This window comes from Ciconia boyciana, chromosome 1 (assembly GCF_034638445.1).
Source record: "Ciconia boyciana chromosome 1, ASM3463844v1, whole genome shotgun sequence".
In the NCBI taxonomy this organism is placed as follows: Eukaryota; Metazoa; Chordata; class Aves; order Ciconiiformes; family Ciconiidae; genus Ciconia; species Ciconia boyciana.
Genome location: NC_132934.1, coordinates 217,957,623 through 217,984,115, shown reverse-complemented (window position 1 = coordinate 217,984,115; position 26,493 = coordinate 217,957,623). Strand labels below are relative to the sequence as shown.

General features: G+C 37.8%; 1 protein-coding gene across 2 annotated transcripts in view; it reads left to right on the top strand.

The window, feature by feature from the left end:
* The window catches only part of FCHSD2 (FCH and double SH3 domains 2), a 164,694-nt gene that overhangs the window by 113,892 nt on the left and 24,309 nt on the right, over positions 1 to 26,493 (top strand). For both annotated transcript variants that reach the window (XM_072850933.1, XM_072850932.1), the window contains exons 9-12: positions 6,227 to 6,349; positions 10,478 to 10,573; positions 21,710 to 21,826; positions 23,479 to 23,583. In XM_072850933.1, coding sequence (XP_072707034.1) covers positions 6,227 to 6,349; positions 10,478 to 10,573; positions 21,710 to 21,826; positions 23,479 to 23,583 — 441 coding nt within the window. The remainder of the gene's footprint in view (positions 1 to 6,226; positions 6,350 to 10,477; positions 10,574 to 21,709; positions 21,827 to 23,478; positions 23,584 to 26,493) is intronic.

Below are 26,493 nucleotides of genomic sequence, written 5' to 3'. Positions count from 1 at the left end.
AATTGATGCCTAGAATAAATTACTACCAGGAATCAGCATTTTTAAGGGAAAATCACTGTGGAATGTAACTGTTAACTGAAAAGGATGGGTTTTCCTGACCTTCCTTCCTTTCTTTCCCAGTGTCCTTGGGAAATGCTGTTAGGTATCACTGATCCGAATATTGCTGAGTTTGGCAAAGCCAGCTGATTCAAGTTGTTAACTTTATTACTTCTGAGTTTTAGATGAGGTTTTAAAATACTCTATTCTTCACTGTCAAATAATATGAGATCCGTTGCTATGCTTGAGATAAAATACATACCAACTACTTTTGTTCTTAACCTCTCATAGACCCAGAAGGATGCTTAAGCTAATGTCTTAATAGTAATAATTCCTGTTAACAATTCAGCTATTATGGTACGTACCCCAACCTTTCCTTTTTATGTTCCTTTTTATATTCTGAGCTATTTGCATATAAAAATTAAAACAGTTGGAGTCTCATTTACCGGAATCATTCAACTGAAAATTCCCAGACTACACCTTCCGTGAGATCACACTGTTTATTTAATGGATTATAGGCATAAGTTTTAAACACAAACACTCAAAAAGCTTCACTCAGCATGCATGTTATCTAATTTATATTGGGGGGGGGGTTTAATGTTAAGTAAGAAAAAGTTTGGAGTAGTGTTACGGAAAATAAAAGATGAAAAAATAGAGTCCCTGTTCTTAATGGGTTACAGGTTGTTTTCGAAACAAAATAGGTCAGGGATAAATAAAACAAGGTTTCTAATGCAAATGAGAATATGGTGGGATAAGAATTTAGTTTGAATTTTTAATAGGCTACCTAAAATAGAGAGAAGACATCTGTGATATAGATCTCCCTTTTTATTTGAGGGGTTTGCTTTGATTACTAGACAGGAAAATATGTCACATTACCATGATGCAATACCATTGACTTCATAGAAAAGTTATCACTCCACAAACACAATGATTTTTGTTCAGTTCATTTAAAACTTCTCCTTATCTTTTCATTTTCAGACTGTAGTCCGGGTGGGGCAGGGTCAGGTCTAATTTTGTTATGTTACCTCCACCCATGTAAGGAAATTCTTTGCCTTCAACATCAGCTATATTGTTTCCGGCAAAGTGGTGGCAGCTTACGAAGCATTTGTCAAGGTTTTTAATGCTCGGCGTAGGCAGAATTAGCACAGGTAAGCTGTTGAGTTACATTAACTCACAAAAGGTTGGATGTTTACAAATGAAAATTTCATTTGATCCACAACGGTCATCTTATTGAAAGTGTAGGGTTCCAGTGAGGGTCAGGGAGTTTGAAAATATATAAAAATATAAGTGCTCATGTTTAAAAATACATAATTATTTCTAGGCAGTGATGACTCAGATGAGACTAGTGTAAATTAGTCAGTGAAAACCCACGTGGCTTTACAAGTGTGGTTTTAATTGTGGGTTTTTTTAACTTAGTACTGTAAGGTCCACGTTTTGGTGCCTGGTGGATTCAGATCGCTAAATGAGAGGTCTAATTTGAGCAACTGAGTTTAAACTGTAAAATTATTATGCAAAGCTTCAGCACGGCTTAGCAGTTTCTGTGCAAGACAAACATGAATAGAATAACAGGAATATTTCAGAAATAAATGAGATAAAATGGAAGACCCGCCCTTGATGCCTTTGCATGACTTTGGTCTGCGTTATGCATGGGTCAAATAATCTTCATTTTTTCTTTGGGATTTGAGAAGTAATTAGTCTTTTAAAATAAAAAATGCATAGCAGTTTAGCTTGTTCTCCATATTCTCCAACAAATTCAAATGGTAATTTTTAAATGGAGTGTGACTGAGACCTGTAAATGTTCTAGTGGAGAGACCTCGAAGTACCTTACGTGAATAAACACGACATGTTCAACACGATGTCTTTTCTACATCATGCATTATCTTCTTGGATTAAGAACAACGTCCCAAAGGCAACCAAATTATACTAACAATATCTAAAATAGTTTTATTTACAGCTTTGCTTTTGAGGAAACTGTTATAGAATGCAGGATGATTAAAGCTAGCGCATATGAGTTAGAATAGAAGTTAGTTCCTAAAATGTTTAATGTAATCTCTTGAATTAAAAAAACCAAACCTCCTCAAAATGATGATCTAAATTGGGACTGAAATTTTGTTCCTAGGAAAACTATGTTATGTTGTACTCGAAACTTTATGTTGAAATCAGAAAAATGTTCTCCCCTCCCCCCCCATCATTTTATTGATTTGAATTAACGTATAGGATTTCTTATACACTTTAATTTGGTTGTGTATCCGTTGCCTTTGTTAACAGTTTCAATTTTTGTCAGTCCTAATTTCAGCCATTATATGCTAAAGCTTGGACTCAGTTGGGGAAGTAGTTTTTTACCTTCAATATGACAATTTCACTGTAAAGAAATCATTTCTTAAAAAACATTGACTTTTTTCTGTCCTTGGAAATGGTAATTCTGTGGTACTTAACTTCATATTGTCTTACTTCTGATGCCAGATTTGTTAAAAAAAAAAAAATCTTTATTTCCTTTTGAGGTTGGAAAGAGGCAGGTTTTTCAGTCTGATTGTAATACAGTAAGTGATTTAGTAATCTTTTGAGATTCAGAAAGAGAACAAAAGCCATTGTAGTGGAATAATGTGTCGGGGTTTTTTGATTTTTTTTTCCTCCCCCTTAGTTTCCTCTTCAAGTTGTGTGATCAGAAATTTTGAAAAGACTTCTTATTTCAAACCTAAATTGTGATGTTCGGTGGTTTGGGTCGGAGTGTTTGTAAGTAAATGAGATTCAGATTAGGTATTATAAAATCCCACATGAATGTTAATTTATATCGTATAGTTCAGCAAGTCAAATCTTTTGGTTTAATAGTAATGTATCCAGCTTGATATAATAATTACCATTTTATAGAATGGAGACGTTATCATTGAAAGCCATTTGTAACCAACCAGCTCTCTAATCCCTTAACTGATGGGATTGTCACTTTTTCTGTGCGACGATGAGTTTTTTAGCATGTGTTGGAGCTGCGTGCTTAGCTGTGGGTTTACTTGGCCGACAAACGTGCCCGTGTTGTATCGCGCTGACTTTAATAACTTCAATTCTGGCAGCTCTCATCTGTATTTAAGAACTTCATCATATTGAAACCACTTTTAATTAATGAAAGGAGAAAGGCTGTAACGCAGTTTTCAAGTGTTGACAGATTTGTATGCTTCCGAATATTTCGCCACGCTTTTCTTTTATGTTCTTTCTTATATGTCCTTCTTATATATCTCTGTATCACTATATATCTCTATATATATAGAGATATATAGATCTCTATATATATATAGATATATATATCTCTATATATCTTATATTGCGGGAGTATTCTGGCATTTTGGCACAAAACTTCAGAGCCGTGGTCATTGCGAGAGGAGCGGGGAAATAATGAAGTTTAAAAATCTTTTTATATTCCTAGAACTACAGAATAGAGCTGCAGGTGAATTAATTCCTAATGCTCGGTAGATAGCAGTTGCGGAGAATAAACACGTGTTGAGATGGGCTTCGTCTCACTCAGCTTTCTATCACCACCGTGTAGACGTGTATATCTAAGCTAATTGTCCGGGCGCTATTTACGGTCAGTGAAGAGGAATAGGCACTTAGCATGCTGCGTTTCATCTGACCTATTTTAGCCATCTAGCTTTGAGGGAGATGAATCACACCACACAAGTACCAGCTTCTCTCCACTGACTCTAAAAAGGACCTAAAGTGACAAACTCCAACGTAGATGTCTGCGCTGTAGAAGTCTTAAGTTAAATAACATGAACCCCTCCTGCTGGGTTTAACATAGAAAGAACATATGGGCTTGATAGGAAGGCAGGGGGAGCGAGCTCTGAAATACTCGTTTATAGCATACTGGAATGAAAAAAATCACAGCTGCTTTGCAAACTGAGCATTTATAATTGCTTTGCCAAGCTTAAACTATTTATTTACATTTATTAGCAGAGTTGCACTCCAGCCCGGTCTTTGATCTGAAGAGCTTTAGGAACAGATACGTCGATCATAAAAGTCTGCAAGTTCTGTTTTTGGAGAGTTTCAGGATTGTCATAGTTGTGCAGCAATTCTCCTGAGAGCACAACCAGTCTTGGCAATTTTATACATCATTCGTATTCTCTGAAAGTGCAAGACAGACCTGCTATTGGGACTATCCGTATTTGATGTGAAAATAAATGCCCTTGAAACGGGATGCTAACTTTGGCGCTCGTATAACTATGATACTGAGGGCTCATCCCTTTAGCGTTATAAAAGCACACGAAGTGTTAAAATCCTCATGCTAACCTCGGCCTGCACCTTACGAACTAAATGTGCATTGCAAGATGAATTCCAGTAAAGCTGTGCCTAGACCAAGAGAGACAAGAACTGACACTGCGTACGTGTATCGCTGTAGGTATTTATGGATTTGCAGTGGGGAATTTCTCGACATCTTTGTCAAATGAACATCCCAGCCATAAGCTCATATTACATAATTACTTTAATCAGAATTTGTTTTTTTAAATGATGCTTAACAGCATATTTGGTAGAGCTGACATCACTTGTAAGAGCCTATAGCTCTTTCCCAGCCATACGGTGCGTCTTCCTTTGCTTAACAGAGCCTTCCCGTGGCTGGGGGCCTCAAGTAGCTGCCCCGGCTGCTGACCCCTCGAGACCAGCCTTTGATACGGGAAGCTGGCAGCATGGCTGAGTGAGCCGGCGATATTGTGGTGCCTTGAAAGAAATTCCCATGTTTGCTGCTGGTTTGGCATGGCAGCCTATCTGTTTTCTGACGGCCACAGTTTTTGCACTAGCAAGTTTGAGGCAGGTTTAAGGTCTAAGGTTGAAGGAAAGAATTAGCCTGTGCTAGGAAGTACTTTACACTTGGCAGCTGGAAGATGAAGAAAACAGTGGAGTATAAAGTGAATTTAGGATGTAAAATTTTGGATACAAGAATTCCAGTCGCACAATTTGATTATTTTCCTCAAAGCATCCTTCACTAAGGATGCCTGTATGCTAAGTTTTAATTTCATCTGATGGTTGCTGTAGCTGTGTGCTGATGGTGGGTGACACTTTTTGCAGAAGGAAAATCTCTTCTGCTCTTTTCCTCGTCAGTTCTGAGTGATTTGTGTCTGCTTTACACATGTCTGTTAGCCTCGTCTTAAATCTTGGGCTTGATTTTGCTGGGGCAGAAACTAAGGCTTGCGCAATTTCACACCCCACTCCTCCCCCCCCCCCCCCCCCCCCCGACTTTTCAAAATTATTTAAATAATTAAATGCAATTTTATATAGAAATGAATTCCTGAATCTGTTGAAATCTGGTATACACTATTTCAATGAATATACTATTTAAATGGATAGCTGTGACATTTTGTATATTTAAATATATTTGTATATATAAAAATATATATTTATATATATAATATATATTTTTATATTTACATATAGATAAAATATGTATTTGAATCTATCCAGAGTCGAATATTTAAATGAAATTGTCGGTCACTTGCAAAATCATACATGCTTAATACAGAACTTGCATTAAACCTACATGTAACTTAGGCCACGCGATGTGATTTTGCGGCTCTGGTTACAACAGGGCTTTTGAGTTTGAACTTTGATGTCATCCTCTCGTAACTACTAAGTTTATGATACATTTTTGTTACGTATATGGTATTTCTGTGGACAAAAGAGAGAAGTTGTGCTTATGTGAAATGGCAGCTGTCGATCAGCAGGTTTTAATAAGCAGATAGCTGTGTATCTGAAGCGTGCAGATGTTGAGTGGCTTGGTAATGTCACTTGGAGCGCGGTACAGTGACGTAAGAGTGCTCTGACTGGTAGAAGCCCCATATCCTTGCAGTTACTGGGTCCCTTTCTTGACATAAATGACATCTCCCTGAGCATATTCGCTTACCCAAACCTGACCTCACTCTTCTGCTATGGCCGTGTTACACAACTGGATGGAAATCATCTAATAAAACGTGATCTTGGTACGGTGCTCTGTGGTGCCATCTAATGGAAATAAAGCACCGTCATTCCTCCGCGTCAAAAATGAAAGATGTCCACCTGTCACTATCCAGGCTAATAATTATAGGTGAATATGTGTTAAATTATATGAGCAGCTTACAAATCTAAACATGGATATTCATGAATCATATACAAAAATACATATTGCTTTTCTTAATTTCTTCCTTAATTTTCTCAAATTCTTTCCCTCATACAGGCTCTTGATGGAAATGTATATGATCACCTTAAGGATTATTTAATGGCATTCAGCAGGACTGAACTAGAGACATGCCAAGCTGTACAAAACACATTCCAGTTTTTACTGGAGACTTCCAGCAGGGTAAGTTTTTACTGAATGATCCTTTGTAACTGAATACTTACAGCATATATAAGTTCCCAGGCTTAAGATTTGCTTCCAAAATAACGACAAAACTGAATGGTTATTATTTTTGGTTACTCCTGAGTGGTATTAAGTTAAAAGAAACTGGACAGTTTTCTTGGAGAGAACTGGGGAGAATGTTGCCACCCAGATTGCATTCTCATGAGTGCATTTACACAGTGCAAGACCTTTAGAGAACAGCAATCAAGAGCTGTTCAGTTTTACTCACTCTGCGTGTTTGGAAAGAGAAATTGCAGCTGAGTTCTGCACTGGGTAATCTGGAACCGCATTAGTCATCCATCACAGTAAAGCCCTGTGAAACTGTTTGGATCGTTTCTTAATAATTGACTGTCAACTTAAAAATCAAAATATTACGGTGTTTTCTCCTTTGAATTAAGAATGGCAAATACAGAAAACAGATTAGAGTCTTGTCAGAGACGTGGTTTGTTTCCTCTGTTGAGCAGCCAGAATCAAAAATACGTGATCGTTTCCAGGATAATTTTGATACTTCAATAATTCATCTGCTGGGCTAAAAAACAAAATAATTGCCATTGAGCTCAAACGAGCTGCTTTGGTGCAGCCATAATATTCCTTTATACGTATACCTTAACCACCTGCACAGAAACAGAGCTTATTTGTGCAGGGACTTATGTAGAAACAACATATTTAACACGTTTCTTATTCACCTGCAAGCATGCTGACTCGCACCTTATTGGATATAAAGTGAGTGGATTAAAAATTGGCTTTGCGCTAGCTTGCCTTTGAATTTACTTGGCAGCAACTGTAAAGATAATGAAAATACCATTTTATCTTCTGTTGGAAAAGCACTTTCAATAATTTACCTTGGTGTATTTCATTCAGGTCAGCTTAAAATATCTTCCCCAAAAATGCTGGGTTTGAATCTTTTAACTAAATATGTTTATATATAATGTCTAGGTATTCATAATTAATTTCTCAGTATTGTATTCCGGGCTTTGTGATCAGAATATTTGGAGTGTTGCCTGTCTGGGACTTTCATCTAACTAAACTGTCATTTCCAAACAGCTCATTTGCGTAGGAATACCTTCATCGTATATTTGTGTGCACTGAGCTTGTGATAGCTTGTGTTAGCAAGCCTCTGTGTGGCCAGAAGCCTGCAGGTCTGGTTTATTTTATACAGTAACGTCATGCTGCATGTTTGAGGAAAATAGTTCTGTTTCTGCTTTACTAAGTCAGTACAATGCCTGGAGAGCGAACAAAAATGTAAATACAGCTGTCAGGTCTGAACAGGATTTTTACAAGTGGTTTATAGCCCATCAGCACCAATTTTCTTGCAGTTCAAGAATGCAAGGAAGAAAAATTTGTATTACATTACTACTGAAAACGTGTGTCGTGCTCAGAAATACTAAACACATTAATTGGTGGCTTATTCCATGGATGTAGGCTTTGCTCACCTTTTCTTTGGAACTTTAAGCATTTCCTGGAGGTCCACGTTGCAGGAATTGGCTCAAAAAGGAGAGGTGAATCCGGAGCAGAAACTCTATATCAAGAGCTATGCGTGTGTTTCAAAAGTAGCTTGAGTGTTAAACACGTACCAAATTTGTTAGCAATTTAGTAATTTGGAATAAAAACCAGCTTGCTATCAAAGCAAAGATTTAAATATTTATTGTGGTTTTTTAATACTTCACCTGTTCTTTGTTAGTTTTAAGTACAAGATCACAAGCTTGCCAAGCTACGTTTAAAAAGACACTTTAGATCATTGGTAGAAATGCTTTCTTTTTTCCATCTGAACTATATTTCTGTTTACAGGAGGGAATTAAATTATACTTGCTTTAGAACGAGACAAGTTGCTTCCCAGAAGTGCCTGCTTACCTCTTGAATGTCGGAGAGCCAGAGGTGGCTGCTTCGGATGGGCAGGGCTGCGCTGTAGTCAGCTGCTCAGGAGATTGTCAGTCACCTCATGCTAATGCAGATTGAGGGAAACATCTCAAAAACAAGTTTTCTGTATAAAATGAAGGTTTTTCACAGTTTATCATAGCACCGTTTGTTGCGGCTTTGGAGGTTTTATTACTGCTAGGTTGGGGTGACCCATGTCATTCCTCTGGCCCGTTCAGGAGATATTACCCTCTGACACTGAGCGTATGAAAATGCAGTTTAACTTCCTTTTCACTTGAACAGTCTTATTCAAGACTTGTACTTCTTGCACTTCTCTTTTGGAAAAAATCTGATTTTCTTTGGAACATTTTCTGAAATTCCATTTACTGTTTCGAATAACGTTTCTGTGATGTTTCTAGTTAGAAGCTTCACCAACCTGGGGCAAATAATTTCATTTATGCACGTCTCTGACTATGCCTTCTTTCTGCATATGGTATATATTTAACGTTTGATTTCAAGTCTATTTTAACATGTCAATTGACATTGAATTCATAAAGAAACTGCGTGAGAACGTTGACTTAATTTCTGAATAACAGGAAATCCATTTGGAAAAGCTGCTGTTTAATCCTGAGAATACTCTGTTGCTTAGGAGTCTTTTTATTTTCTTTTTAACAATTGTCAAATACTTTGTGCAGAATGCTCCAGGGTATTAATTTGCTGGACTTGCACACCCTCCCAAGTCTCACGTTATGATAACGGTTGTTCTCATTCATAACTATTGTTGCTTTGAGGGAAAATTTCTTATGAGTGCTGTCGTAAAGATGTTTTTTCTTCTTTGAAGAACTGAGTTGCTTTTGAGTTAGAGGTCTACAGTGAAAGCTGATTGCACTAAAATAACTGTCTAGGTTTTCATGTCCTCAGTAACTACACTTCGGGGGTTTTTCTAATTGAAGTTGGTTTAAAATAGTTTCGAATATTTGACACGGCACAGAGTTGTGTGCTGTGGTCAGTGCTCGCATGTAGCTAAAGGACTATGTGAAGACTGGAGCTGTTTAATGTAAGTGATCTCGATGCCGTGGTCAGTGCTGAGCATCATCTGAAGCTGCAGATGATTCCTCCTTTAGTATTTTCCAAATTTCTATTTATGGCAATTCCTAATACAGACTCCTTGTATGCCTTCTCTGTATGTTTTCTACACATTTGAATGTGTTTATGTTCAACTGCTCAAATTGGTGCAGTAATTATGTACTTTACTGTTTTAAATGAGTGCATTATTGGCCCTGGAGGACTCTTTACTTTCTTTAACTGAAGATTAATTTTTACAGTTTAGTATTTCGGTAACACAAGCATCAACATTTTGACGCATTAGAGAACATGTTGTATTTAGCATTGTACATACAGTGTAATCAGAATTCTTGGTCATACACAATGCTGCTGCTATTTCTGGATGAATACCATCTTTATTATACACTGCTGTACGTTTAAACCCTCAGTTTGGTAGTAGATTTTTATAATTTCAATGCTGCTATTTATGCATTTTCCTCAATTGTAGCAGAGAATACTCTCTAGAGTTCTTCAGCCAGTGATACTATTTTTTTCCTATTGCAGTCACTGAGTTTTTCTTTATAAATATGTGTAAATTGTGACATAAGAGATTTGTTTAGGGCTACGTGTCATGCTATCTGAAATGTATCATTAAACGAATTTAGTAGCTGAAGTAGTTTTCCCTTAACAAAATGCAAGCTATGAGAGTTTTCTCTGAAAGCAATTTAATACAGAGAGATGAATTTTGCAACTGATTTTGTATGCATTATTCCAAATAGTCTCTTCAGCCCCTGCAACTAATAATTTGTGTAAAAATAAGACATTTCAGCTTAAGAAAGAACTGTGTACAAGAAATTATCCACAAGAGGAGAGAAAAATATTGATGGTAGTGACACCACATACTGTGTACTTGATAGTTGACTTTTTTCCCCTCATTTTACCTTTGTGGCATTTCTCGTTGGTTAATGGCAGGCATTTTGTAGGTCTCTCTTGTTCAGCGCATGTCCTACCAGTCACTTTGGAATAACTGTGGATAGTACTGCCCAGAATCAGGGCTTATCTTTCCTTTTGTTGCATTCCAGGTTCTGCAGCAGATTTGCTCTCTTGTTTGAGACAGTGTACTGATTTTACTGTATAGCATGTTTTAAGTATACAAAATAACCGGTCTAAATGGCATTTGTTGTTTTTCAGGTGGTGCGGGATTACAATCTACAGCTGTTTTTACAGGAGAACTCTGTGTTTCACAAACCGCAGCCTTTCCAGTTCCAGCCAAGTGACAGTGACACTGTAAGAACCCCACTGAATTCCTTGATTTATTTGTTCTTGCTCTATTTTTAAGAATGTTGTTATAAATGGGTAAGAGAATAGTGCTCACTGGTATCCCAGTCTGGTTTAACCTCATGCTATATTTTTGGAAAAGAAAGGGAAAGTGGCCTGATTCCACCAGCTCTGCTTGCAGTTCGGAGGTAGTCATAACAAAAGCATCAAACAGGCTCATCGTCATCCACAGAAGAGCTGAATCTCTTTTATTTCCAGATTCTGACTAGCAGTCCTGTGTTTCTCTGCTTTCAGAATAATTCTTACTACATTTTGTTAGCTTTTTATTGTGCTGGTGAGGTTCTTATAACATTCACTAATACTGGGTTACAACGTGTGTGATGCTACGCCAAATAAAGTGTCTGTATACCTCTAAATTACTCAAGGAATACCTATAGATACATATAAGAAGTTATTGATTTAAAGAGAATACTGTTAAAACATTGCATTCCAAAATAATCTCGGAAAATATTATTTTGGTGCATATGTTGCTTCCAAAGCAATCATTAATGACATTAAAATGGCGTAAATCATAGTACGTAAATACATTTCCAAAGAGCACTTTAGTAAAAGTGGATTGTTGATGTCCCACCGACATTACTAATGTTATTTTAAGAAATAACAGTTTCAAATAAGTCTAGATCTTTAAAAAAGTTAACCTTCTGCAGCTTTTTATTACTTGAATTCATTAGTAAACTGACTTGGACAGAAATGTCTTGATCTCCAGTTCAGGTGATTAAATTCAAGAACCCTGTTAATACATACGTTAGAGTGACTTTTTCCAGACATACTAACATCTAGAACACAGTTTCCTTTGTCTTTCCATTTTAACAACCTGGGATTTTGATTTTTCTTCCAGCTCCTTTGTATGGGGTCAGTTATTTACATTAAGTTTTTGGTTGTTCTTAATAGAATGAGCAGAATCTTTCTAACTGTCTTTGCCTTGCCTTTCTAACCTTTGCTGCTGTGTGTTTTCATCCTTGTGCAATCTCTGCATCTAGAGTTTTAATGCAGTTCAGCTCGTGGATATTGAGCCCTCACCTGTCAGTGCTATGAGAATGACTATAGCAGAGGTATATGGTAGTATTTATGATCAGCCTTTGGCGTTTGTGTCGTTATCGATATGCATGTGGCTCGGGATGCTGAATTTACACTTGTGTAGATGTGGCAACAGAATGCATAATATAAATGTATAAATATATATACGCATAAAATGAAAGGAAAAAAAAAAAAAAAAAGGCTTTTTCCACAATGAGATTTAAGTTAAAGAAGGAAAACCAATTTAACTGTGTTATTTGTGGGGATCAGCGTCACACTTATCTTTTGCATTTGTGCAACATTTGTAATTGATATTCTAATCTTTTGGGGGCATGACTTAAAATTTCACGGCTCAAGATAGTGATGTGTATAATTGGTTACTTCTCTAATGTGAATGGAGAAGCTTGTATAACAACTGGAGGCTATTAGTATGCACTGATGAAATGCAGTCCCATTACTAATTTAATTTTGTTCTTTTTCCAGAGGGCTATCCTCATGTAAAACAGAACTGTAATTCACTCTTATTAAACCCTTCAACATTAAAAATTACATGATTCTTTGACGTGGCACTTGTGTGGTCTGACAGCGTACACGTGCGCTGCTTGTACTGCTTAACTTCAGGAGCTTTTTAAAAGGCAACAAATGGGGCGTTCGTGTCTAAAGCTGTCGCGGTACCTCAGATGCAGTGACTTCTTTACTTGGCTAACTCACTCAGGCTGTAGAATTACTGCGTTTTGTCATTGCACTGCATTTTCTGAGCTTCTAGCTGCTTATGCTGTAACCTGTTTTCACGAAAATAAATGAGTTATGCAGGCTTCTTCATGATCCATAGAATTATGCTCAGCTAACAGGGTCCTACCTGGGCAATTGCAGGTTCCACAGTCACCATTTTTAATCAATAAGTACAAGAGAATGAGGGCTTCTTGCTCAGGCTTTTGAATTTGTTAGAAATTGTATGTTTTTCTAATTAATCGAAAAACATTTAACTGAAGAACAATTATCAAGCATTCTTTTGCCACATATTCTCTTTGTAGATGATCTGGAGATTATCAGTTGGCTTTTAGTTTTTGTGGGTTATGCATGATAATTTTCACACCAAAGACTAACGCTGAAAGAAATATATGTTGAGTAATAACATCTAATCAAATGTTTAATATTAACCTTTTCCAAGAACAAATTATGGCCTCTCTTCGGACTTAATACCTGATACACTGTGACTGGGGTCAAAGTTTGGAGCATTTAAATATTACTGGAATGAAATTGTAAATATTGTAGGGAAGAAGAATGTTACAAACCTATATGGATGTGGAACTCAGCTATAGGAAAAGCTCTGAATGCTTTTATAAACTCTAGTTTTTCATGGTCCATCTCAAAATTTTGTTTTATGAGGGGAGAGCTGTTGCCAAAGAATAACTTAGAATGGATTGCCATGCAATCCTTGAGTCAGGTACAAAACCCACAGCTCAATTTACTTTCAAAATACTCTCAAGGTGCACAGTCAGAACCTCCAGAAGAGACTATTCCTAAGAAAAGGTAGCTATGAAATGGTTTTCCATCCATTTTCAGGATTTTTGTTTCCCCAACATCACAGTAACACTGGCTGGAATGTAGACTCTTGAGCGTCCACAGAGAGAAGCCCAGTACAAAATATTTTACATTTAATCAACTGATTTCCATTATCTAAAAAAATCGTTTTGAGCTTAACTTTATACATTTGTTCACATTACTAAATTGTTTAGATTGTTTCAGTGTCTCAGTTAATTTTGACTGACATAAATTAATTTTTTTAAAAAAGGAAGTTTTTAATTTTTTTTTAAATAAACCATCTTCCTCTAAGGAAATGGTTTGTTTTAAAAGTATTCAGTAAGAAATCATTGATAAATTCCCAACCAGCTTTAATCCTTTCGATAAACGAATTCACAAAATGGATTGGGCCTTTATGAACAGCAAGATGGAAAAAATAAAAGGGTCTTTTGAAATACCTTTAGCCTCACAAGAAAAAACAGTCAGCACATGCTGACCTTACACAGAGGCTGCTGCTATATTCAATGTAGTGACAGTTTAATCATCAAACATCCTCCCACGAGGCAAGTGATATTTATTAAGTCCGCAGAAATCTATTGCGTTGAAAACAATACCGTCCCCGTGCTTCACAGATAAGCCCTAGCCATAAGAACAGGGCAAAATATAAAGGAAATTAGCCAGCTTTTCTCTGTTTCCTGTTTGGAAAAGATTCTTTTTCCTTGTACCGCATGTTATCATGTGAGAAAATGAGCCAGACAACAAAAACCATGTCCATGGTGCGGGAGGATAATGGCAACAAAAAGCTGACACTAAACTTTCAAGGTCTTTTTCCTGTTTTTTATCTACGTGTTGCCCATGACTATAGTTTCCCCTGTACATTACTGATGCTGTCGTTTTCTTTGAGCATGCAAGTAAAAAATGAAGCCAGATCTTATTTGTATGCCAGCTTATGGACATGAAAAAAAAATACATTTTTCTCACTGTAATTTGCAGAAAAACATCATCTCAGTAGACCAGTGGAAAGTTTTGGAGTTTCACCCCTCGTTACTTGGATGTCCAAGTTTCATGGATAGATTGTAAGAATAAGGTTGAATTTCACCTCACTGTCATACGCAGAAGAATATCTTGAATTTCTGAGCAGCTTGTATTAAGCTATGTAATATAAGTGATATAAGCTATATAATATAAGTGATAAACTTACAAAAGGACATCATTCTTGCTTGTGGCAAGGCATGTTTTCTCAGCTCTGCAAGTGCTCAGGGGTTTGAAAGTAGATAGAAATTACTGTATAAGTGGGAATGAGGACTCAGTCTTTGTCAGGCTTTTAGCAGGATTCTGTGCATGCATACAGAGGCAGAGGTATTTCCACATTTCAGCATTTACTATTGAATTTATTTAAATATTTAAAATGGATGTAAAACTTACTTAGTATTAAATAGCGTTAAGTACTTTAAAATTCCTTCGTTTTCTAAATAACGTTATATTCTGTTTTTATAATTATTGAATATAAATATTGGATGTCTGATACAAATATTTAAATACAAAGAAGTTCATGAAATATAAACTGCTAGTAAAAAATAATCCCTCGTGTGAGTAAGCCTGAACTAACAAGTCCAGAGAATGCATGACTTTTTCTGTATTTAGAGTAGTCTTCAATACCAGAACAAAGTGATTGTTTTTAACTATAACTTTTTTGAAGCTAAATACACCCAAAAAAGTTATGATTGAATTTTATCAAAGTATAAAGTATTAGGAATTATTGCTGAGGAGAAATACAGCCCTTCAGAGAAGGAAATGTTCCGCAGATGCAAGCGGGAGCCTGGCAAATTCCCTGTATAACTTGACATGTCTTGTGTGGCCAACATGACTAAAACTGATTTTACTTAATTCCTCCCACCTCTGTCGTGGTTAAAATAAGGTCTGAGATATAATACTCATATATGAGGTTGATATTGAAAATTTAAGTTGAAGAAAAGGGAAAGTCCACACCCTAGAGTTACTGGCTCTCTTATCTTGGGTTGAATTTTAACATCGTTTCTGATTACTCTAAGTATAATGAGCTGCAATTGGCTCACTACCTAATTGATATGATTTTAATTTAGAGAGCATGCTGTTAGCATTCTTTTTTTACAGTCAGGAAACACGGTTTAAACAAAGCTCTGAATAATTTCTAACAGTGAGACAAGAGAGCAGAAGTAATACTTGAAAGAAGTGGCCACTTAAGAAATAGATCTTTTTTTATATTGCATTGAAAATATGTATGAAATTAATTTCTCTGTGTCAAAGCTGATTCAAAAGGTACGCTTTTTTTTTCCTTTGGTTACCTAATGAGAGCAATTTTTCTATAGTTCTAGTTATAATAGAATGCACTATAGATTTTTGGAAAAGTTGGATGTGAATGCAGCTGCTGTGATAGCTGAGGCAAATAAGAATATTGAGAATTATGAGGGTGAGAATGGAAGTACACTAACGAAAATAGACTGCACTCTAATTTCAAAATTAATTTCAGTGAGAAGATTAAAAACTTTTAAAGATAAGTAAGATTAAAATTAAAAAAAATAAAAAGATTTGTGGCTTTTAATCTCTGCTGTATAACAAAAGTGCTTAATGCAAAAACATCGGACACTAGGAACAACAAAGCTGTATTAATCACTGCCATCTAACAAAAACCAGCAATTTTAAGATTCTAGTCTTTCCAAAAAAAAAACCCAACCAACAACAACAACAAAAAACCCCCCAGAGATGGGAAAAAATAGAGCTACAACCTTTACACTAACCCTATCCTAACGTGTTTGGCATCAGCTGCGGCAACAATCTGTGTGCATAGTATGTTTCAGAGGAGATTTCTAGCTAGTGGTCATTTGTAGGTTAGTTGTGAGCCCCCAAAATAATGATTGAACCAGAATTTAAAACTAAACAACCCCCTAAAAACCACCTGGATAAATTATTCCATACATATGGCTGTACAACTGTTCCTTTCATGGGTACTTTTAGTAAGGAGAGTTTCAGTTACACCAGATGTCAGACGATAGCTTCAGTATTTGTTGGGATTTAAATATTTTGCTATAGAAAATTTCTTTAGTAAAAAAACATGCGGTCATGGTAGGACTATTTTTCAGCCCAGATGATGTCAAAAAGTCACAGATCCTCTTTCTCTGTTCAGATATCCCAGAACCATCTTTCTCCTGATGAGTTTAAATGTAATTATTTTCTTTACTCCCTGCCTGATAGGATGTTCCTTATCCTTCTGCACCCCCCAGCACTTGCCAGTGCAAGAAGATATGTTAATTTATTAGATTAAAAAGCAGAATGTGCTTATATAAAGCAGCGATAGTTGGTTGGTTTGTTTTATGCTTTATCATACCATATGTACAGAGGTTTATGTAACCTATTAATAGTGGATGTAGGTCCTTTTTTATTCTCCAGAGTGGAAAAAAAACCCTGTATGTGAATAATCTTTATTTTTAAAGATGGGGGTGTCCTGTTTATCACACTGAAAATTTACTGAAATGCAAGTCAGTCCTAGCTCAGTCTTGGCTAAACTAAAATTAAATTAGTTCTACAATAATAGACTAAAATGAGCACCAAACTTGACTCACGATTTTCTTAGAACTGCTGTGTTGAGCTATCAGTTGTGTGAAAAATATCATGTATCCCCCTTCCTCCTCCCCAGAAGTGTCGATCATAAGGTTGAGCTTGCTTTTCGACATTGGCATGGTAACCTCTTATTTTCACCTCTTTAAAAGAAATGGCTGTGATTTTTAGGTGTGTTTGGTGTTGGCAGTTTGCGTGCAGTAAATGTTTACTACTTTTTTCCTTTGTTGGAGCGAACTTTTTCAGTCTTCAGCTACAAAAATAAGGAGCTTTTAGGCTTGAGAGCCAACTTCTTTTCTGCTCTTAAAACTGTACATGTGCCACTGCATCCAGATATAACTGCGTAAAGAAGAGAATGCAAGCTGGGTGTTTGCCCCTGTCATAAGGCAGTTCTGCACCTGCAACAACATTTCAGACAAAAATGGAGAAGCGACATGTGTCTACAGACTAAATGCATTTGTTAATTTAAGAAACAGCATTGCTAGCCTCTACGCTCTTTAGCTGGTTGGAGTCATCTAGTACTTTCTGTTGGTTTACTGATTGAATTTTTAGCACTAAACACTGCTTTCACTGTAATCCAAACCCTGAGAGAACAGCAGAATGTCCATCTATGTTTAGCTCAGGTTTTTTGGCTCTTCCTTCATTCCTTGGCCATGGTAAGTGGTTTTGGTTTCCCTCTTTTTTGGAAGAGGTTAAATTAAGTCATTGGACGTCTTGCCACCACCAAGTTCCAGTCCTGAAAACACTTAAGCAAGAGCTTAATTTAGTAAATCAGGTTAGGACCAGACACTTCAGTTCCCCCACCTTCTTCCCTACACTTCTGATTTTTATGTCTATAGCAGATAAACCTCTGGTTTAGCTCCTTTCTTCATACCTATTTCAATGGCAGTGGGTTTTTATTTCTTGCTTCATATACCTCTCTAGCCTGTCTTTACCTGAGGATACAGACTTCTCAAGTTATCCTTGAAGTCCTCCTGAAGCATATACTCTTCCATGCCGGTCAGCTTGCTACTGCTCCTCTGCTTCTAAGTTCCTTCACAGCCTTCGTAAGTGCCAGCAACTGGGTCTTTTACAGGTCAGGTGAAGTCCCTCCCTGTGATACCGGCTCCATTTATTCAGGAGGCATTCCAGGTCCTGATGGGTTTGAAAGCTTTCTCCTTGCACTGTCTTCTCAGCCAAGTATCCACAGTGTGTATTTCCACCGCTCTCCCTGGTCTTGTGCACTTTAGGAGTCCCTGTTTTCAGCTTCTTCCCCAGGAGACTAAATTTTGCCTCTAGATCTTGTCTCCTGCTTTTGCCTATATTTTTGGTATCCACACAAACCACAGCTCTAGGTTTCTCCCCAACTCTTTTTATTACCCCATTTTTATGTTGTTTATTTTTAGACCTTTAAGCAACAGTGAGGTCTGCTTGGATACAATACTGCTTTATGAATAACTAATATAACCACTCTGATCCAATAACAATTCATTTCTTTTTTAGTATGCCCTTAGGAGTAGCCACAAAGTTTGCATTCATTTTTCTGGTCAAGTGCTTTTGATAAATAGATTAGAAACCAAAAAACACACTTGGGGTAATGCAGAAGGTTATCAAGCAACTGAAAAGAAGTCTGTCTTCTTTCTTAATGAAAATGAGATGCTGGGTAGGAGCAAGACCACTGGGAACATTGAAAATTCGTTATGAGATGTTTTATAGGGGAAAGGCAACGTCAAACGATTCTGCTCAGATTTGCAGCTGTTAAGACCCAGCTGGAAGCTGTGGAAGAAGCTATCCAAAAATGCTTACTCCAATAAACCAGGAAAAAACTGAGGTCAAATGTTATCTTAAGGATCGGATGTGCCTAAATAAATCCATGTGTTTTTCCTCTTTACGTTTTGCAATGACCTAGTGGAGTAGCTTAACGAAGGTAATTAAAGAGGTCAAGCAGCAATGAAGAAACAAGATCGTATAAAGCCACCTCAATAAAAGCAGGCAAAAGCCAACTTAATATTTAAACTGAGGGGGCGGGTGAAGAGAGCTGCACCTGTCTGTTCTTTGCTTGGTAGGCAGCTTTGCCTTCCTACCTGTTCATACCAGAGCTAACCACGTGTTTATAATTTACCTCCTCCTCTTCTGGGCTGCTCTACACCTCATCTAACAATTCCTTTTACTTTGACAATACCATTAACGCGGGCTTTGTGGCTCTGTCCAACTCCAGTGAGTGAACTTCATGGACATGTTTGCTTCTGGCTTTGAGCTAAAATATCTTGACATCTTCCACTGGATTGTAAAAGCCTCTTGGGGGTTTTTTTTTTTTGGTCACTGGGAGCAACACAAGGTCGCTACCTCCCCTCCGCCCCTCTTTTGATGTCTATTAATGTGTGCCTTAAGGCATTCTGTAGGGACAAGTTGAAGCACTGCAAGCTTCTTGGCTGAATTACAGCTTCTTGAAATAGAGGCAGAAAGTGGCCCAGAAGTCACCTGAAGCATTAGATATATTTCAGAGCCCTGTGGTGGGAGCGTGTGTGTACGTGTAGGGGTTGTCTTCCTTTCCCTCACTTGCCTCTACTGTTGGAAATCATCTCCTTCGCAACCCCTTGAATCCGCTACCCCCAGCTCTCTTGTAATAAGAAGATGAGTAAGAATAAAGGCCAGATTCAATTTTGATGAAAAGGAGCTTAGCTGAACAAAGTAACAAGCTGAACCAATTTTTCCTTCATTTTCAATTAAATCCTCTGATAGGATGTTAGCATAAGTTAGTATTATTGCCTCTCCCATGAGGGCAGTGTAATCTAAAGGCATAAAAATCTTGCTTTCAAAATCACTTTGGTTTGCTCCCCAGTATCTCTTGATTTTACTCCAGTCTATACCAAATGCTGGTATTAAAATTGTCTTCCTTCCTTGACATGAATTGTACCACTTTGCCTACTGAAATACCTGATACCACCATCTCTTCTTCTGCATCAGCTGGAGGCTTCTCACCTAGCCTGAAAATAATTCCTTGTCTTTCCGCACTCTTACCCTTTTCCTGCTGGCTAACCTTGAATTTCTCCTTCCTGAACAACTTTTGCATACTTGTGGGACCTTCTCTAGTTTCCAACCACACCCGATGGAGAAAAATCCTTGTCTTTTGTTATAGAGTTGAGAGTGAGAGAGAGAAACTCGTGAAGTGGTCATTTCTTTCATGCGTGCATGCACAACCTCAGTTTGTTTTGAGCAGCACTAAGCATACTCTCTCTTCTTGAGTCATAATTCATACAGGGATTTTTTCAGTTGGTCTCAAAGGTTGTGCAAGATTATATCAGCCCAAAGAGCACTTGTGATAAAAAGGAATGCAGGGTAGCTCTGGACTGCAGGGACTGTCTCAGCAGTGAGACGTGCCTGAGTCAGCAAGTCATCCAGGAAGAGGAGTTGTTCTTGAGGATCCCCTTCGGAGCATTGATTAACTGAAATTGGAGAAACCACTGAAATGTATGTTCTAAGAATCTGTTCTATTGTACCAGGAGCATACCCTGGGAAGGTGGGGTAAATATAATGTCTTCTCACAGCTAATTTTACTGACGGGGAGAGTATGAGACTGGCTCAGAAAAAAAAATCATAGAATCACAGACTGGTTGAGGTTGGAAGGGACCTCTGGAGGTCATGTGGTCGAGAGCTGGTTGCCCAGCATCATGCCCAGGCGGCTTTTCAATATATGCAAGGATGGAGACTCCACAACCTCTCTGGGCAACATGTGCCAGTGCTCGGTCACCCTCAAAGGGAAAAAGTGTTTCCTGATATTCAGAGGGAACCTCCTGTGCCTCTGGCCCTTCACTGGGCACCCCTGAGAAGAGCCTGGCTCCGTCCTCTTTGCACCTTCCCTTCACATATTTATAGACATTGATGAGATCCCTCTGAGCCTTCTCTTCTTCAGGCTGAACAGTCCCAGCTCTCTCAGCCTCTCATCATAGGAGAAATGCTCCAGCCTCTTCATCATCTTCGTAGCCCTTTGTTGGACTCTCTCCAACTTAATCATTATTAAGTTACTTATCCTTACGTAGTATAGGTGCAGTAATTGTGTACAGAATACCCACAGATATAGAAGGAATATCAGGAAACCTACTTTAGTGAAAGGATAGAGATTGATTTGCATCCTAAACACTGAGATATATATGTAAATGCACAGAGTAGTTGCTGTAGCAGTGATGGAAATTATAGACAGATTGGGAATGATTTCAGTAACTAAATGCTGGGAAGTCTGTCTTCAGAGTTTCAGATGGGTTCTGTGCAATCTGTAGACAACAGAGAGCTACTCCGTCTTGCTTTAGTTGGCATTTCTTGAGCGGGAGGAATTATTTTTTTTTGCTTAGTGACACAATAAAAGCAGGCATAAGATGAAACAATATCAAAAAATGTGATTTGAAATTTGAGTTACTGTTTTGCAGACAATTTTTTTTTTCTTGGACAGAAATGGCTGTGCTGTTGTCAAATACTTGATGGCAGTACGATTTGATCACAAATTACGAAGAATGAGCCTAAATGGCCAATTGGATCACACTTAACCTTTCATCTTTGCTTCCTATAATGCATGTTTATTTTAGAAATTAGGTGACCGACTTGGCTAGTTATTCTTCATCTCTTTGATATAGTGTATGGGTGAAACAGTATTTCAGTTTTTTTCACCGTGAATGTCCTTTATTGCAGTAGAACTGTGTCTGGTATTCAGTGTCCCGCTGATTTTCCTGAGACAGTGAGTCGTGACTTCTTTTGAACTTTGATTTGCTTTCGTAGTTGGCTTTCCACAACATGGTACCATCACAAAGTTCATAAGGAAGAGAGTTGGTTTTGTTGACTCTTTCTTGTTTTGTATGAAACAAGATCCCAGGCTGATAAATGTAATATAAAGTTATCCTGTAACTAAATATCATCATATCTACAGAGGTAATGCCAGGTCTATGTCATGACTCAGTCTCTTGTTGTTTTCTATTCCAGAGTCGACAACTGGAATCGGAAACTGGAACGACTGAAGAGCACAGCCTCAACAAGGAGGCTCGGAAATGGGCTACCCGGGTAGCCCGGGAGCACAAAAACATCATCCACAGTCAACGGGTAGGTTAGGAAAACTTTCATTTACAGATTTTATTTGTTGCAGCTCCCCACTGCATGAAAAAGGAGCTGCTACAAGCACCCAGGAATTATTTTTGTCCTGTTGTCTCTCCAGGCAACCTGCCATTTTCATCTTATCCTTTCTTGGCATGGTACACTCAAACAGCCAGGTTAACAGCTCCTCAAACCTTTTGGTTCGTCAGTACGTTTTGTTATTCCCATATAAATCTGAAGTTACAGCTTCTACTTTACTGCAAATAACTTGCATACCTACCTCTATCTGACACAGCGTCCTTTTGTTCCAACTGAAGTTTCAGGGATCCTCTCATCTCCACTATATCATGTATATGTTACCCATAGAAAAAAATGTATTCATTTGGATTTCAAAAGTCTTTTCAACACTAGGAAAATCCACGAGTAATGTGCACTTAAATCTAATGTGAAGACACAAAATTAAGTGTGTATTGATAAATTTATTTCTACATATGTGGCTCAACATAGAAGAACCTAGGGCTATATTTGGACGTCTTAACAGGCTTCGGGTAGCTGTATCTTGGAATGCAGCTGAGACTGCCTAGGAGTGAGAATAAAGTCATCCAGTAGATATGCATCCCTTGGGTCACTGAGTTCCTTAAACATCTATGGCAAGGTGCTCATGCTCTTGTTTGGAGAGAGTGTTGGGACCCAAGCTAACTTCTTGCGCTAACTTCTGCCTAAAAACATCTGTTTCACACGCTCGGCTCAAGCCTAACTTGCAGAGACTACATCAAATTCAGTTGAAGAGGATGTGTCTATACTACAATATCTGTAATATTGTATAGTATTCAATGAGCTTCAGCCCAGGAAGTGGGGGAGCTTGCTTCTAGTTCCACGTTAGTCTTTAGAGATTTGAGCCATTCCTAAAACTACCCAGGGGAATGCATGAAGCAAGAAGCAAGTCCAAAGTAGGTGTTTACCATCTTACCTGTCTTCTGGTGAACCTGGGTCGCTCTATAGCAAAACCCAGAACTTGTAGCACCAGGAGGAAGGTATTAAGAGAGTCTGTAACCAAAGTATGATAGGAAAAACTCTCCCCAGAGGAAGGAAGGAGCATCCCGGATTCTGGTCCTAGCACCTGATGCTCCTTCTGCTTTTTCTTCAAAGGCTATATAATGCAAAATGCATAGTCACTGAACCGGTCACAGATTTGCAGATAACTGGTGAAGATTTGTGCAGTCACATGCTTTTGTTATTTTTAATTTGGACCAATGCAGTCAACACACGTGTACGTGAAACTAAGAGACTCCAGTGTGTCTTCTGTGATTCAGCAACTTCCCACTCCATGTTTAAGATGCTCTTTTTCAACCTGACATAAATGTGGAGCAACATATCCATTTTAAATATGGAAATATCAACATATAGATGAGTTGATTCATACCACATATCATGTTTTCATGAAGATGTTGCAACTTTCCCCTAAGTGGAATTTCCATGTGAAATACTGTGCTTTTGAATGGTGTTTTGCCTTGGTCATTGTCTTTTTTCCTGGAATGGGCTTTCGTCGGTCAACCCAGCATCTAATCAAACAATAATTTCCCACTTGTCATAAATATTTATCATGTCAATGGCTTGCTAGCATTTACTACATCTGTGGTGTATTTTCTTATTTCTGACAGACACTTGAAGAGCTAGAATGCCATGGGCCTGTGATGTCTGAGCAAACCCGAGCAGAACTGGAGCAGAAAATAGATGAAGCAAGAGAGAGTATTCGCAAGGCTGAGGTAAGAAGGAAATTATTTTGGCACGTTCAGCTTCTTACCACAGAAGGATTTATGTTACAGCTGTTTAATTTTGTTTGTGGAAATGTAAGCTTTAGTATCAAAAATCAGGGAATTTTAAGATGTCTTTTTTTTCCTTGATTTCATACTTCTCAAATCACTGAATCAACTTAGTGAAAGACTCGAGATTAGAAGAATAATATTTAAAAAAACTCCTGATGAAGAACGATTAAACTTGCTGTGTTTTCTGCTGTTGCGCAAAGGTCAAGAATCTCTGTATTTACGGGCTTTGTCTTAAATAGAGAACAAACAATCTCAAGTTCACTAGTTTCCTTCTGCTTGAAGGAATTAATACCGGAAAATGGTAATCATATCTCTGTGTTCACGCTTTTTGGCTTCTAGAAGTAACTGACACACGCTGATGTGCCTTCTGTTCTAGTATTTTTTGATATGCATATTAATTTGTAATGTCGATGGGAAAGCATTTGAAATAATCTTTGTATCTCTCTCTACTCTGAGGTACTCTTGAAAAGGTTACAGAGGTTTGAGAGACCTGTTCTGGGTTAAGAAAGACTCATGAGAAGATAAACTAGCTTCATATTTGACTGCCAGTGTTGGGCTGGTAAAAGTTAACTGTTTTCATGGCCAGTGATTCAAAAAACCTATTTCAAGCAACAGGAACTAATCTATTAGTTTTCGGCTGAGTGGGTTGCTTAATTAAAACTGTAGAGCAAATGTAATTATTTCAGTTAAGAGCTTCTCATACCGCTGGATATTCAGCGTACCTGGTGTAATTAGGAATGCGATTTGCAGTTCAAGAGGTTAGAAAATACAGAATAAAATTATTCCTTTTACTGGTGTGATAAATGTTAGCCTCTCTTTAAAACTAATCCAGAATATGCTCTCTTAACAGAAGGTGTTTTAAAATGCGATAGCCTTTTATTTAAGTAAACTATTTCAAACAGACTCTACTCCAAAGTACTTGAATGTATATATAGTTAATGATTAAATATGCAAGGACAGAGAGCATGAGAATGAAAGATGAAAGCAGCAGCAGAAAGAAATAAAATCCGGATAAGAAGTTGCAGAGGAGAATGTTCTTGCACAAAAATAGTATAAAAGGTACAAATTAAATCAGTCTGGAACTTAAGTGTTTGCAAGTCTTAAGAATGCCTAATTAACAGAACCCAATAAATCAGTGGAAACTGAGCAAAGAGAGAACGTGTTTCCTTGGGGGAGGTGGTGGAGGGAAAAATTGACAGGAGTGAGTTTTATTTGTTAAATTCTGGAAAGTTAGAACTTTGGAAGTATTTGCTGCAATAGTAATGGCTAAGAGGGATCTCCGCAGTAGAAATTAGGCCATGGTCCCGTATGAACGATACAGAGAGCACAAGGCAGGGATAACACACCAGTTGCTGTCTGTGCAGATGCAGCAAAGAAGAGATGTAAGAGCACACAAGGACTTTTGCCCAGCAGAAGGTTGGCTTTTCTGAGAGAATTAGCTAAAAGAGCTGGAGACAAAATTGCAAGTTTCCTTGGCCACAGCCACAGAATATAACTGAGGATAGAAGGAAAGTGCCAAGAAGTGGAAGGTTTATATAAAAAAAAAAAAAAAGTGATGCGAGATCAGAAATAAACCCTGTAGTGTGCTGTAGAAGGCAGCGGTCTTTTCCAAAAGCAGAGGGATGGATAGAGCTCCATTGGGAAAGATACTGGGCAAGAGGTGCACGGCCAGGAAGGGGATCCAGAAAAGCAATGAAGAGGGAAAAAAATAGCATGCAATTCTCAGATCTAATGAGGAGCAAATGCGGAGTCATATACACGCATCCTTATAAACACCAAACAGTACTCCAAAGAGGTAGAGAGCATGAACAATTTTCTCTGAGATGTGTTTTACAGTCTTTGGTAGAAAGCTAATATAGACAAATAATGTGTTTCTGTGGTTTTCCAGTGCTAGCCGGTGTGTTGTAGTTAAACCATGCCTTGTCCTTCTAGTATTTAACACGTGTTCTGTTTTACAACAGAATATGGTGAAAATGCCAAGTACTTGAGTCTAAGACGACTCAGGGGCTAGGTGATTTTTACTGACTTTCTTCTTTCTCTTTTGATACAAGTTTTCTACTGTGTATTTCAAAGATATGAAGTTGTCCCTGAGTTTTTAAATGGTAGGTGTGTAAACCACTTTGTGTTTGTGACTTTTATATATTGCCACATAAGTTATGTATAGTACAGAATTTTTTTAAGAGAAGCTAGTAAGTGAATTCATTAAGCTTTTTGTACTTTTACTTAGGGATGGCCTTTTCTTTTAGCTTCAACCCTTATTAGTCCCCACTCCTCTAAGAGCGCTATTAAGTAATTTCAGGACCATTAATTAGACAAGAGATGTTTGCGCATGTATGGTCCATAGAAGAATAAACTCTGTAAGCTTTGAGTAAAAATGTTTTCTTTTGTAAGGCAATTATAATTCTCTTCAATATGTGAAAACCAAACATTTGCAGCATTCCTGCATGTTTAAGTGCAACTGATTAAGTTGGAATTACTGATGGTTGGGTATGGGGAATGGTATTTGTGTAAAAAGTTCCCATCACGTATTTAAGCTGTAGGGGAGCCATGGAACCACCCTTTCCCTGTCCCGCTGCACTGTGTTTGGGTGGAGGAGCTGCGACTGGTAAGTAAAGCAAAGCGAAGAGACCTCTGATTTAGCTCAGTGCTTCAAAGAGGTCCTTCTCAGGATAGCATGTGGGGAAAGAAGGGTGTCTGGAGAGTTGACAACGGTCAATTATTGGAAAGGCTTGGCTTAGGAAGGAGAAAGATTTGTCAGCACCTCCACGTTATTCAGAAAAAAGAGGACTTGGAAAGTGGAAAAAGAAGGATTACACAGGCTTTGTTTCTTTTTTGTGAAAGTCAGTTTGA